The 14,494-nt window shown below is 33.1% G+C and overlaps 2 protein-coding genes across 2 annotated transcripts in view; both read right to left on the bottom strand.

The window, feature by feature from the left end:
• LOC133188237 (semaphorin-2A-like) overlaps positions 1-14,494 on the bottom strand; it is a 57,378-nt gene that overhangs the window by 40,014 nt on the left and 2,870 nt on the right. The gene's annotated exons all lie outside the window — the stretch shown is intronic.
• LOC133188704 (uncharacterized) lies at positions 7,174-10,997 on the bottom strand. Its single transcript, XM_061324205.1, has 8 exons — positions 10,926-10,997; positions 10,655-10,807; positions 9,936-10,295; positions 9,748-9,816; positions 9,397-9,578; positions 7,839-8,001; positions 7,518-7,630; positions 7,174-7,311 (listed from the first exon to the last, which is right to left on the bottom strand). Exons 1-8 carry the CDS (start codon positions 10,981-10,983, stop codon positions 7,252-7,254), a joined length of 1,158 nt encoding a protein of 385 aa, XP_061180189.1. The 5' UTR covers positions 10,984-10,997; the 3' UTR covers positions 7,174-7,251.

Here is a 14,494-nt window from a genome sequence, read left to right as displayed (position 1 = left end):
TTTCTATTCTTAGTAACCATGGCAACTTCCTTGAAATCAAATACTGATACAAAGAATTATGTATCTTGGCAAAATAACTTGTGCAGCAAGTCTTAATGAAATTCGATCAAAACTCTAGAAAAAACGTTTTGTAAGATTTTCAAAGAAATTTCTATTTTCAGTTACCATGGCAACACCATCAGTCAAAATCAAACTCAGATAAAAAAGAATTCTATATCTTGGTATAGTTTACTTGTGTACCAAGTCTTACTGAAATTGGACCAAAACTGTAGAAGTAGTAGCATTTTGAAAGAATTTCTAAGTTTCTATTTTAGTAACCATGGCTGCACGTTTGTCGAAATCAAAACCAATATATAGAATTATGTACCTTAGTATAGTCTACTTTTGTGATTGGATTAAAACTGTAAGGAAAGTAGCATTTTGAAAGAACTTTAAAGACATTTCAATTTTTTTTAACCATAACAACACCGTTTATTCGAAATCAAAAACCGATAAACAGAATTATGTATCTTGGTATAATCTTCTTGTGTACCAAGTCTTAGTGAAATTGGACCAAAACTATAAGAAAAGTAGTATTGTGAAAGAATATTAAAGAAATTTCAATTTTTAGTAACCATAGCAACACCGTTTGTCGAAATCAAAAACTGATAAAGATTATTATATATCTTGGTATAGTCGACTTATTTAACAAGTCTTACTGAAATTGAACCAAAACTGTAGAAAAAGTTGCAATTTGAAAGAAAGAAATTTCTATTTTTAGTAACCGTGGCAACACCGTTTGTCGAAATCAAAAAAACCGATATATAGAATTAAGTATCTTGATATAGTGTACTTGTCTACGTAATCTTATTGAAATTGGACCTAAACTGTAGGAGGAGTAGCGTTTTGAAAAATTGTTTACAGACGGACAGACAGACAGCTAGATAAACGGACGACGGACACCTTACCGATGCATTAGTTCTTCTGATCTCTGACCAGTAGAGCTAAAAATGGGGTTGGATCTCATTAAGAAGTTAAGCACAAGTTCTTATCATGTTTATTATGACCATCCACAAGTCTACAGCATCGTAATCTAATCCAGCATCCAACAGTAACAATTATTTCATTCTAAAGAACTAAGATAATTCAGTGAATTAATGTTATCTCTGAAAACACTGATCTAGTTTGCCTCTAGCTCCTGGATATTATATATATATATATATATATATATATATATATATATATATATATATATATATGTATATATATATATATATATATATATATATATTGTATATATATTATATATATATTATAGTGAGCGCAGCGAGCTCAATAGACTAACGTGTAAGAACAGAGGAAATTCGGAATGACATATACGTCACGCAAATGTCAGTGTGAATTCTTCCCAGAATTCCCTCACTACCAGGATTCCATGCGATAATGGCGATAAAAATAATATAAAATATAAAAGGTCTGCAGTTTCCCGAGAGCTTAAAATTAACAAAAAAAAATAATGGCATTTACTCTACAATGTATTTCATTAAAGTTTGCACTAGGCCTGTAGTCTCGTTCAACCAGACGCTCGGCTGTCTCCGTGAATTCCGACGTCATATGACGTCACAGTCTAGACTGTGTCTCGTGCGGTTTGGAAGTTTGAAGAGGCGGATCAAAGTTTACAAGTGTAATTGGATGGTACAACTGCGCTCGCCCCAACGGTCACACTGTAAACATATTATATATATATGACTGCCGTCTTGAGAAAAGGGCCCTTATCTTTTGACGTCACAATGTGCAGAAAACGACATCAAAGTCGCGGCATTGTAAACAGGGAAGTAATTTTTGTCGACTGCGTTTTGTGAACAAGAAATAAAATTGGATTTCCATTTGTTGCAAGAAAAACATTAAATCATATGAAATTTGATGCGGAAATTTTTAATAAATAATATAATTACACAGTAGTACATTAATCATTCTGTTTAAGTATTTAACTTGATATCACATAATTAAGCTAAACGCAACTTTGAACTCATATTGTTAATTACGACGATTTATAGCGCTGTGTATATATGATTTATGACTAAAGATACTGTATATTTGTTTTCTGAGCAATTTGCAAATGTTCAAATTTGACTATTATTCAGTAGACTAAGTCTTAATATTAAATGGTATTCTACATACTCGTATATTTTTTTTTCAGAGAGAAAGAGAGATCAATGCACATGTACACTTCTTTATTCTTAAAAATACCTTCATGTAAAATGTATTTACCCATTTTAATCCACAGTTAATCATATCGATATGCGCAGTTAGACTAGCTCAGGGTGAAGCGTCGATATAAAATGTATCTTTGAGGAGGGGGGGGGGCAGAGATCATTGAAAAGCAAAAAAAAATCTCCAAATAAAAAAGCAATCGGTAAAAGTTCAATCTGAAAAAAAAAAGAACCAATCTTCTTCTTTGGGGGAGGGGGGGGGGGTATAGATATTGGTATCATGGGAGATTCGAACCTTCTACTACAGCAACGAATGAGAGGAGGGGGGGGGGGCAAACGGCCCAGATATAGATAATTCTTTGCTAAATTAACAGCAAGAGAATATGCTGAAGGGAAAAATGGAAGAGGGGGATACCACGGAAATTTTGCAAACAATAAATTATGATTTTAAAAAAAACATTTTGAAACATTTGATCAAATAAATACATAAAAAGTAGTTTCTGATATTAGCATTATGATCAATATTGAAGAAAATGACAATTACATCGACGGTGATTTTAGGATTAAAATGATCATGAAACAGAAGAAACAACAGATTAAACAATAGATTAGGCTGTAAAGAAATCAAAAACATCAACAACACCTGTCGTAAGACAACAAAGACAATCAAGAAATCTAAAATTTTGATAAAGATGAAAAAAAAAATTAACACTGGTGATGTTTCGAGCGGAAAAAACGGAGTTCAGGCAAAACTTTGATAGCCATAAAATATATTAGAAAAAGCATTTTTTTTTTTTTGGCTGACTGTTGAATTCATGTACATCTGTATGCAATAAATTAGTCATGTTTCGTGTTGAAATCTTGGACGTCGACTCTCAGCTCTGATACCAGTATCTCGATACCCCGGATATCTCGACATTTTATGAATGTTCCGTTGATGTCGGGATACTGAAGGAAAATGATTAAAAAAGCACACACATCTTTCGGATTCGAAAGAAAAAAAAATGTTTCTATTTGAGTCGTGTAGTAACAGGCAAAAATAAGAGTCATGTTCTTTAATTTCGAGATTCTGGCAAATTGTTATTTTTTGAAACAATAATTAGGAAAAAATGGTTTGTCTATTTTATCTTAGCTTTCAAGACAAAAGCAGATACTAAGTCGCCTATGAAAGTCAAGTTAGAGTGGTAGAGTCACAAACATTCAATGGGATATTGCTTTTAACCGAATCGCCTCATATACCAAAAAAGTATAAACATGTGTGTTGGACGTAGTATTTAATTATTGTTTAAGAATATAATATTACATGTAAATATTACATTTCATCGCATCGAAATATGAAAAGCTTAGGTGTCAGGTTAGCTGATGCTACAGAGGAAGATGAACAGATTACCTTGATTATGGTAAAATACACATATTCAAGCAGGTACAAATTCAAAAGTTGGGGAGGAGGGCAACTTCCTCCAAAAAACCGCCAAGCAAAAAAGGAAAAAAACAACAACAAAAAACCACCCTATACTGACTAAAGAGTGGGGGGGGGGGGCAACTCCTCAAAATAATCTAACAAGCAGAAAAAAGGGGAAAACTTATCAGTCTGTACAAATCATTGAATTTGCCAGTGATCCTTCTTACAAGAACAAGAATTGGGGGGGGGGGAGGGGACGGGGGAACCAGCACCTATAAAAGGAAAATTTGCTATAGCAAAATACTATACTCAGAGAAAGTGGGGACAGGCCCCCTCTCCCGCCCCCCCCCCCCCCCCCGGCGTTCTAAGGGCCTGCTAAGTCTCGCAAAATATTCGGTTTCAATTTCCAATAGATTTCATACAAATGGTAATGCAACTGTATTTCACAGAAAAGTCCGTTAAGTATATATATATATATATATATATATATATATATATATATATATATATATATATATATATATATATATATATATATATATAAAAGAGCCAAGAGCAGTACAACCATCTCTTTGATCAAACTATACAATATATACATAAACCATAATGTTTTGATTTTTTTTAGATTAGCGGCCCTTTTAACAACTGATGAACAATAATTGTTGTGTTCAAGTGATACAGCAGTAGCGTCGAGGGCACAGGTGCCTCAAAATTTAAAAAAAAAAAAAAAAGTAGAGAAACATTTATTACCGCTTTTCATTAAGTGTGATTTACTTAAAAAAGTAAGAAGTTGACAAAAAAATTAAATTTTCATGTACGGAATAAACGTTCATAAAACAATCCTTTGACATCATTATGTGCCTCTTTGTTATGTTTCTACTCCATACCTAAGACAGGCAAAGAAATTGAATTGTATAAACAACGGAAACTTAATTATTGTTAAGTATTCAAAAAAAAGTTAAATACAAATCCCCTTGCAGGTAGTGAACAGATTGTTTATTTTTATTAATTATGAATTTTTTTAATGAAACTTCAAAAAAGTTTACACATCATGGTGTATCTGAATTTATTTACCATTAGATTTTTCGGTGATACAGAAAATACATGAGGTATTATTATCCCTTCGTAACAAAGTTATAGGGGATAAAGTAACGTGCGTGTATGTGGATGAGTGAATGCGTGCTTATATCCAAAAATATTTTAACATCACAGGTGCTTTATATCTTTTATAAATTGAGCTAGAGTATTAATTATAAAAAGAATACCTTGTGTGGAATTCAACAAGTATTAATTTTTTCGACTGAATAAAAACCGTTCCTAGCTCATTATGACTACCGTATAAGCAGAATTTTTAGCGAGGATTTAATTTTGGCATTATTAGTGTGGGTGTTGAGATTGCTAAAATTGAATATCGCTTAAAATTAATTGCGTTTTATTTGTAATAGCTTCTTTAGTAGGCACTTTAAAATCGCTAAAATTGATTGTCGATAAAAATTAATTACCATTATTTAAAAGATAAATCGCTAAATTTGCGTCTCGCTAAAATTTCCACTTATACGGTATGTACTTAGTTCATCCGCTTAATACCCAGGAGCAGAGGAGAAGATTTTCAAAGAATTAAGGCATTTTCACTATAATCATAAGAGCCCTCCCCTAACACCAGAACCCCTGACCCAGTGGCCATGAAATTCACAATTTTTGAAGAGGCACCATTGCTCATCATAACTATGTACTTAGTTCATCGGCTAAATACCCAGGAGCAGAGGAGAAGATTTTTACAGAATTACTTAGTCTACATTTTCACTATATGATCATTAGAGCCCCGCCCTAGCGCCAGAACCCCTGACTCAGGGGCCATGAATTTCACAATTTTGGTAGAGGGCTCAATGCTTATTACAATCATGCCAACAGTTTAACTGCTTGATGTCCAGGAGTAAAGAAGATTTATAAAGATTGCATTAATTTTGGTGGTTTTAGCCCCACCCCTCAGGCCCCAGGGGGGCAGGGATCATGAAATTCACAATTTTGTTCTCCTTCTGCCATAGATGCTACATGCCAAAATTGGTTGAAATTGGTTCAGCGGTTTCAGAGAAGCTGAAAATGTTTAAATGTTAACGCACGACAAACGACGAACGCCGACGGACAAAAACGGATAGCAATAGGTCACCTGAGTGACGGGTGTTGCTAAAACGCGGAACGGAAAGCGGAACGGAACGGAAAAATTTGATGTCAAATTTTTCACTAAGTTCAAGTATAATTCAGACATAGGAAGCAATTTTCTTTATCTAATACATGTAGTTTATATCTAATTAAAAGTTACCGTAACAATGTGATGTATTTATGATTTTTTTTCCTCAGAACATGTAGCATATACATGCAATTGTCAATAAAATACACACTATAGGACTCACATCTATCTATCAGAATGTCTCACTTATCATGCGCGGATCTAGAGGGGGGTCGGGGGGTCCAAACCCCCACCCCTGGAATTTGCAGAGTTATAAAATGTATAATTAAAAGTGACCATGCATCCCAACTAGAAAACGCCCTCCCCCCTCCTCGAAAACGCGGATCTAGGTCTGAAAACTCATAGGTATGAAGCTTTAGAAGTCAACGACTAACCCCCACCCCCACCAAATAGGTTTTTCACTTTTGGGAAAGGAGTTTAGTTTTTTATTTTATTTTATTTTATTTTTTTATTTATTTTTTTTTTTTTTGCTTGTCAAGAAATTTCTATTTTTATATTTGACTGAGATCCCCCCCCCTGGAAAAAAATTCCTGGATCCGCGCCTGCTTATCACTTTTTGAAAAATGGCTTATTCGTCAAAGACAAAATTATCATTATTGATTATGAAAGACAGAGTATATACATGTATATACATTTGCGTTAGAGACAACGATCACTGGCATTAAGAAAACAATTTTAAAAAAAAGTTTATTACAAATACAGGAGTGTTGATGCAATCCACAGGGACCTGAAACGGAGATTTAAGAAAGATAGCATACATGTATCTGGCCAAATTGTGCAAAACAGCTTAAACTGATTGCACAGAATAACGTCAAGATGAAATTAATTGGGAAATCACATATTTTCGCAAAAAAATATAGAGTTGTTATTTATATTTAAGTATTGTGGTTGGGGGAGGGTGGGGAGAGTTACAGAGATGTACCCAGTTAGCACAACAACGTTATTATAACATTATGAAAACGTTGTGAAAATGTTATGAAAACATTTTCGGAAACGTTGTTACAACGTTATTTTGTGTGGTTTTTTAAACGTTATCATAACATTTTTCAAAAACATTGTAATGCAATGTTTTAAAAACATTTTTAAAAACGTTTTGCAAACATTTAAAAGGAATGTTTTGCAAACATTTTGTAAAAACGTTTGGAAAACATTTAAAAAAAACATTTGATATTTAAGAACTTAACAAACAATTTTCTGCAAACAATTTTATTAAATGTTAAAAAGTCAATTTTTTTTTACTTCACAATGTTCTGTTCAATTTTAATATTTTTTTAAGAAGGAACCTTTCCTTAATAGAACACAAAAAAACTATTTTTTTAAACACCTACACTGTTAATAAAATAAAAAGTCTTTCTACATGTAACTAGTAAAAGTTTACTTAATCTGAAATATGAAAATAGTTGGTAACTTTATTCGGAGTCTGTAGGGAACTCCTCTACACGGGGACTTTTTGACTTCTTTCCTTTCCTCTGAAAAACAAATATTTGAACATGCATGTTAACTTTACAATTATGTTTTCTAATTTATACTGTTTATTTTTAGTTTAACATATCAATACATTGGGACATCGTAAAATTATATTAAGTATGATCTTTTTTCATTAATACATATTTGGTATACATGCAGTTACACTAAGAAACAAAGTATCAGATTGATCAGCAGACTTGATACATACTTTAGAATAATTACTGCCTCCTGGAAGGTAAGGCGCAAACCGTAAGACATCTAACACCTCTCTTTTGATCGTCTCAAATTGGATTGTCTTTTTTGATGCTTTGCGAGCAGCAGCTTTTAAAATGTAAAATGATATACATTGTAAGAAATGTAAATTAGTATATGTACTTAAAACAGTTTAATTTTACTATCACAACATTTATAGCTCAACATATTTATGAATTTCTTATTATTATTTTCTCTTTTTTTAACATTTTATTGATATTTGGTGTATGTATGATCCCAATCTTGTTGCATTGTTTTGTTTATGTGTTAAACTTACAAAGGATGATTTTGTACAGGGGTGTGCCGATGAAGGCAATTTTCCCTTTCTGTCCGGTCCCACTATACTGGCTCATGCAGTTGTTTGTCATCACAGACCGCATTATTGCCCTGCATATTTCCCCGGCATTATCTCCACCTTGCAATGAGGCCATTGCATTTATCTAAAACATTTGTAAATGCTATGAATACAGTGCCCACTGTCCAATCCGACAACTGTGCAATCCGGCACACTGGACTTTCCGACCTCATATTTTATTCCCCAAAAAATCTTTATAATTTATATAGAATAAAACATTGTATATTCCGACCACTGTACATTCCGAATTCCGGAGCTTTTTTGTCAATAAAACTAGATAATTACTTTATGATTTCACCTGAGTAATCCGACATAGTTACATTGGTGTACCGTAATTAGCCGCTGGCCAGGTATCATGAGTGTCCCGTTTGGTCACAAGATTGGTCTTCTTAGAGAGTAGTTAATTACACGTTTGAGATTGAAAGTGTTTATCTAAGCATTAAATGAACAGTTTTTGAAAATAAAAATTAGGCAATTTTCTCTTTGTAATTATCAATTTTATTCTCGCATTGACAAAATAGCATCCACGCAAAAGAAAATTAAAATAGTACATGATATTTAGATCGCCTTTACCTTACAGAATAAATAAGATTTTTAGTTTGAAATTAAAATCAAATATGCAGTCAGAGTCCTTCGTTAAGCCATGTAATGAAAATTTAAAAAATGAGTACGGCGAACTACTGTGTAACCATACGCAATTTGAAGGCAGCATCTTGTCTAATGGAAAACGTTTCATTTCCGGGTTACATATAATATACACTGAATGAAGCGGAAAGCAAAAAATACCGCTTCAAGTTGTCCAATAAATTTTAAAATATTACGCCTGTTTGATTAAAATTCAATCGCAGTCACAATCTTTTAGAGTTACGTCCCGTTTGTATAAAAAGTCGCGTGACGGTATTAATAGCACCGTCTATGTTGAGAAATAAACAATGGAGAAAATCTGTTTAAAAGAAACCTTCTTTCAATACGTAAAAAATTAAATTGCAACATCGCAAAGCAATCGGCAGTTCCATCTGTTTTGTCCATGAAAAAAGTCATCGTATATAACTACAGAGTTACTAATTCTATATCACAAACGCTGTTTCTCAAAGAAATGCTAATCAGGTATGTTTTATACAACAAAGAAACACACAATTAATAATGCAAACACTTTGACAATTAAATATTCGTGTACTCTAAACCTATTGAGAAATGATTTTTTTTTTGTATGAGGTCATCTGACACTAATGATAATGCTTAGAAATATTAAACACTGGATAATCCGACACACTGCCTAATCCGACATTGATTTTATTTCCCGCAGCATGTCGGATAAGACAGGTTTCACTGTATATATACGCATGGAGTACATGGATTTAAATGAAATATTACCTACACTTATCTTGATATAATACATGTAAATGATAATTTACTTAACAAATGCTTTAATCAACATGTTCTACAAAAACAAATGCAAAATGTACATTTTACTCCTTACCAGTTTCCTCTTAGAACTGTCATCTAATGTTTCTTGAAAGTCTTCTACCTCTCTGACAGAATTAAGCTTACTTCCTGATGGTAGCAAGCTTTCAATGGTGTCAAAATCAACATCCACAGAAGACACTAAATGACTTTTGATGGCAGATATGTCCTTCTGTAGAATATCTATCTTGGAAATAACTGAAATTTGGAATGAAATAAGCTGCTTAATTTTATCATCTAGAAAATAAAATGAAAAAAATTAAGATGTATGTTTAACTCAAGACGCTAAATCTTACAAAGAAAGAACTGTTTAATTTTTATAGATTGAAAATAAAGTCATTATACAATCAGGACTAAATTTACACACCTTGATGGATTAACTCAGAAATGTTTCCTCCCGATTTCTTTGTCGCAGATGTTCCAGTATCGCTACTTGCTGATAACAGAAATTCAGTTTTAAAATAAGTTGATTAAATTAAAGAAAAATAAATGAAACTTAAATTAATCAAATAATTCAAATTATGCAATATACCTTCAAATAATTTAATAGCATACCAAGTATTTGGTGAGAAAATGAAGAAGTACTTCTAGATGAAGATGACATAGCACCTCCAGCTGAAGATGCTGATGGAGTACTTGTAACTCTCAGTGGAGATTTCTCAGTGCTGAAGCTTGAAACCCCTGTTTTTGACCTTGGAGACCTACGAACTGCTGTACTTGTACTTAGCAACTGTCTCTTTACTGAAGTTGTGGCTAGGTCATGTTTCCTAGCTGGCAAAGATGGTGGTGGTGGTGATGGAGAGAGTGGTGAACTATCTTGTAATGATGTTATTGATGCTTTCTTCACAGGTGTTATATGTCTTTTATGATTCTCTCTCTGTGAAAATTTTGTCTTTGGGGGAGACGGCATTCTACCTTTGTTAACAAGACAAAAATATTCTTTAAGCAAACAATTATTGTGTATCATATGATAGTATTACATGTAGTATGTAATAAATACAATAAGTTGAGCTAAACCTGACACTGACTACAAGCCTGTAGGAATCGGGGTGAGATGGTAATGGGGGACTGTGCCTCTCCAATGATTTTAAAAATACATAAAATACAATAAAAAAAAACAAAGCGTTTATTTACAGTTGTGCCCCCCCCCCCCCGGTCCCTCATCTTCCTTAATAAAATCTGACTTTTTCTTGGTTTTGAGGGAATTTCTGTTGGAAAGTGTCCCTCAGACTGAAATTGCTTCTATGGTCCTTGATCAAATGTTAATAAATTACCTTCTGTGTCACTTTCAATATCTGTTCCACTTTCTGACTCGCTTATTAATCTTGATGGTTGCTTCCTCTTCCGCGAATCCTCCTCACTTTCCAGGTTTGATGTTTCCTCTGCTTTTTTCAGGTTCTTTCTGGCTGTTTCATAGTCCTCATAATCTGTTTATTGATTTCAAAATAATTTTATAAAAATATATTTATTATGTCATAAAAGACTGTCTCGTGCTTGTCATGTCTCAAAAAATATTGAATTTTACAATGCAACCAAAAACCCCACCTTGACCAATTTTCCTATATCTATATTTTTGCCAGTTGTCTTTGTCTGGCAGGGACATTTTATGTATTTTTCTCTTTGCATTAGAGGATGGCCAATAGCAGTATTGCTTCAAATAAAAGAAATAAGATAAAAATGGTAAAAGTGTTGAGTAAATAACAAAATCGGTTTGATATATGCAGATAATGTTCAGTTGTAAATGATTACCGAGTAATTATTTCCAGTTACTTATAATTCGAGACATATTCTGTTCATGGAAAATAAAGTAAATGTAACTCTTGATTTTTTAATCATGTTACAAAAACTAGGTAAATATTCATGCTTTCAAAGAGTTAATTGTTTATACTTACCCCTTCCAGCCATGACTTTGGGACACATTCTACGCTTTCATCATCCACAAAATGTACAACTGCATACATGATTCATTTAAGAGAGCCTAAAGTTTGAAAAAAATATTCTTAATAAATATTTCTGAAAGTGTTAGAGTAGATAATCATATGCAGTAATCATGGTAATCTTTGATTATTTTAGCAAAATGCAAGAATTATCAATTAATGTACTGTAAGTAATAGGTATGGCATATGTTAAATTGTTTATAGATGTTATATTACATTTGATTTTAGTAAAAGTTATTTTGAGTGAGTAACTGTTAAAGTTCATTCATGCAGATATAACATGGCAGCATTTATTTTTACTTATCCATATTTTAATTTAAATATTTTAAACTAAGCAGTAGTCCTAAAGTTTTAAGGTTTAATTTCAGTTTTACTTTTCTAAACACATACCATGTTTAAACTTGAAGCAAAGCTCTTGTTTCACTGGTGATAAATGTTACATTTGGAAGTTGTGTTGTAGTGGAATAAAAACAAATTTGTTGTCATGGTGAGAAGGTATTTTCAGACACCTTGTTGTTAGTTTATCAGCTTCAATTGTTTTTATAGTGTAACTTTGATGAGAGAATTGTGCGTGACCAATGATGTAAGAGTCACATGGATAAGTGAAGGAACATTCTGACGAATAGTATACTCTGCAGAGAAAAGCCTGTCTGTCCCTGTTGAGAGGCCGGATTACCTCACAGTATTTCTTCCTATCAGTTCTGTAAACATTGTTTGGTCTTTTATACATTATTTTTCTAACTTTCGCCTGTTCCGGGATGACATCGGTTTCCATAGACTCAAATATCCTTTTAACTAACTGAGCTGCTGGATTGTTCCCTCCTCGAACTTTACGCTTCAACTGCTGCATATAATTTTCGAAAGGCCATGCTGCACAATTTTCTAATGAGCCAAATGCATCAGCCTCTGTTTGTAAATGCAAGAGACTGTGTATATTATAGACATAAAACTCCTCTCCATACAACCTGCGACAATTCCGTACAAAGTAACACAGTAAGCGATGTGCATAATTTGAATAATGCAAAACAAGGTCTTCATTCAAAAGGATAGTTATTGCCACGCAAAGACACATAAAATGTTTGTACAAGTTTTGTGGCAACACGCCTTTTAAAGCAAATTGTCCTGTATATAGAAGGAACTGGCGAAACTCGGTAGCTTTCCATCTATCAACTTCCTCAAGACTTCTTGGCTTTCTTGCAAATTCTTTAGGTATATAATGGGCAAAAGACACAAGTTTAGTACTTATCTGAGAAATCTGACCAATGGACAGTCGATTATTCGCTCTCGGGCCCCGCATCCAAGTTAACAGAAGCTTTTTCATTACACCAAGGCACACCTGATGCATGTAATCCACAGGAAAGTCTTGTACCATATCTATTGGAAGGTCAAGAAATGGAGATCGAACATCTTGTTTATGATGCTCTTCTTGTGTTTGGTTCCGGAATGATGTATTTGTTCTGAAAACAAGATTATCTATGACTGGGTAGGTCATCCTTCCTATATATTGCCCACGTTGCTCGCATTTGTCACATCCATAATACCCAGAATATTGTTTGACACACTTGACAAATGATTTTGCTGGTGCATCACAAATTATGCACAGGACTTTGATTTCAAAATGTTCTTCATTGATGTTAATTCCATTGGTTATTAAATTATTTAGGTCAATAATTGTTTCATTCAAGAATTCTAGGTTCGATGGTTTTGAAGTGCCAACAGTCAATGTTATAGGGAACGCTTTTGGAGGTTTTAAATTGCAAATGAGTCCTAGTATTGGCCATACTGTTGTTTTGCTGCTTTTGAACAAAGGAAGTCCATCGATGTTCAGAGATAGTATTAATTTATTACTAAGCGCCTCAATGTCCGTTTGAGTGTATTTCTTTAATGTATTAAAAATCATTATTTCAATTCCAAAGTGAAAATAATCCATGTCTGAAACTCTTCTTAGATCAATGTGCCTTGGTGTATTAAGAAGCGTGCGCGAAGAAGCTGGAAGGTTTGGATTTACAGTTTTTCTTAATCTTTTCAGAAGATCATCAACTGTGCTTGCGTTAACTTCATTCACATTTACCCATTCTCTGAGTGTGTTTATCACTTCACTTTGTCCATCACTGTTATCTGATTCCTCGTCAGTAGATGTAACACATGCGGCAAAATTTAGATCTAATCTGTTAACATGGTCAGTGCTGTTATCTTCAGATTGTGCATTACCACAATCGGTCTGAAAGTTTAGCAACTCAGGTACATTGTGTGCATCACGCACATCTTCAGAAGAGTTTCCATCTTGGTTAACATATGAGCTTTGAATTGAATCGGAATCTGTTTCTAATTCGGACCGTTCCTTCTGATTCTGTAATAGTATTTTTCGACGCTTTTCAGACATCCATTTCTTGTTGTATAGGCGTCTTTTATTTTGTTTTTTGTCAGGGTCCATGATCGGTATCTAAAGTAAAATTTTCTAATTCGTCAAATACTTCTGATCAATAGAATCCAGATTATCTTCAAATTTAGATATTAAAAAGCCAGATTTATAATTTTTTGTTATCCATATCTTTCTTTTTTATTAATTGTTGTTGTTGTTGTTTTTTTTTTGTTTGTTTTTTTTTTTTGTTTTTTTTTTTTTACGATTTTCAATTATAAATAGCTTACAGCTTTTGAAGTTTAATAGGTGCTGTAAAATTTTGGTATTATTTTGTAAAGCATGTTTAAAAACAAATTAGTGACAAAAACAGGAAAAAGAACATATCAATGTTTATCAGGTGTTTTTTTTTAAACTTAATCTTTCCTCAGACATATATACGTATTTGTGTAATTAGAAGGCACTGAGAAAGAATAGTGCACTGCATTAGTCAGCCTACCTTATTTAAATGAAGTATCTTTATTATTATTATTTTACGTACAACATATACATAGTATATACCGGGGTTGCGTCCCTGTCCTGCATTGGGAAAATTACTTAGCCTACACGACATCATTAAACCAGAGGCATAATTCGTTTTTAAACCCAAGTTATTTGTAACTGACGGTAATATTAAGCAAGCTTATGTAAGCAGAAAGTTTCTTCTACTTGTTAAACTAAGATATATCAATATGATGAAGGTTCCGATAACCTAACGCGGTGTTGTAAACAAGGAAAAGCTGTTAATTTGCATTCCTGCTGTGCATTTATTTTGAACT

Source organism: Saccostrea echinata, unplaced genomic scaffold (genome assembly GCF_033153115.1).
Source record: "Saccostrea echinata isolate AGI-Se365-2 ecotype Australia unplaced genomic scaffold, CSIRO_AGI_Sech_v1 ptg000016l, whole genome shotgun sequence".
NCBI classification, from domain to species: Eukaryota; Metazoa; Mollusca; class Bivalvia; order Ostreida; family Ostreidae; genus Saccostrea; species Saccostrea echinata.
The sequence above is the reverse complement of the archived record's forward strand: the minus strand, read 5'-3'. Positions and strand labels throughout refer to the sequence as shown.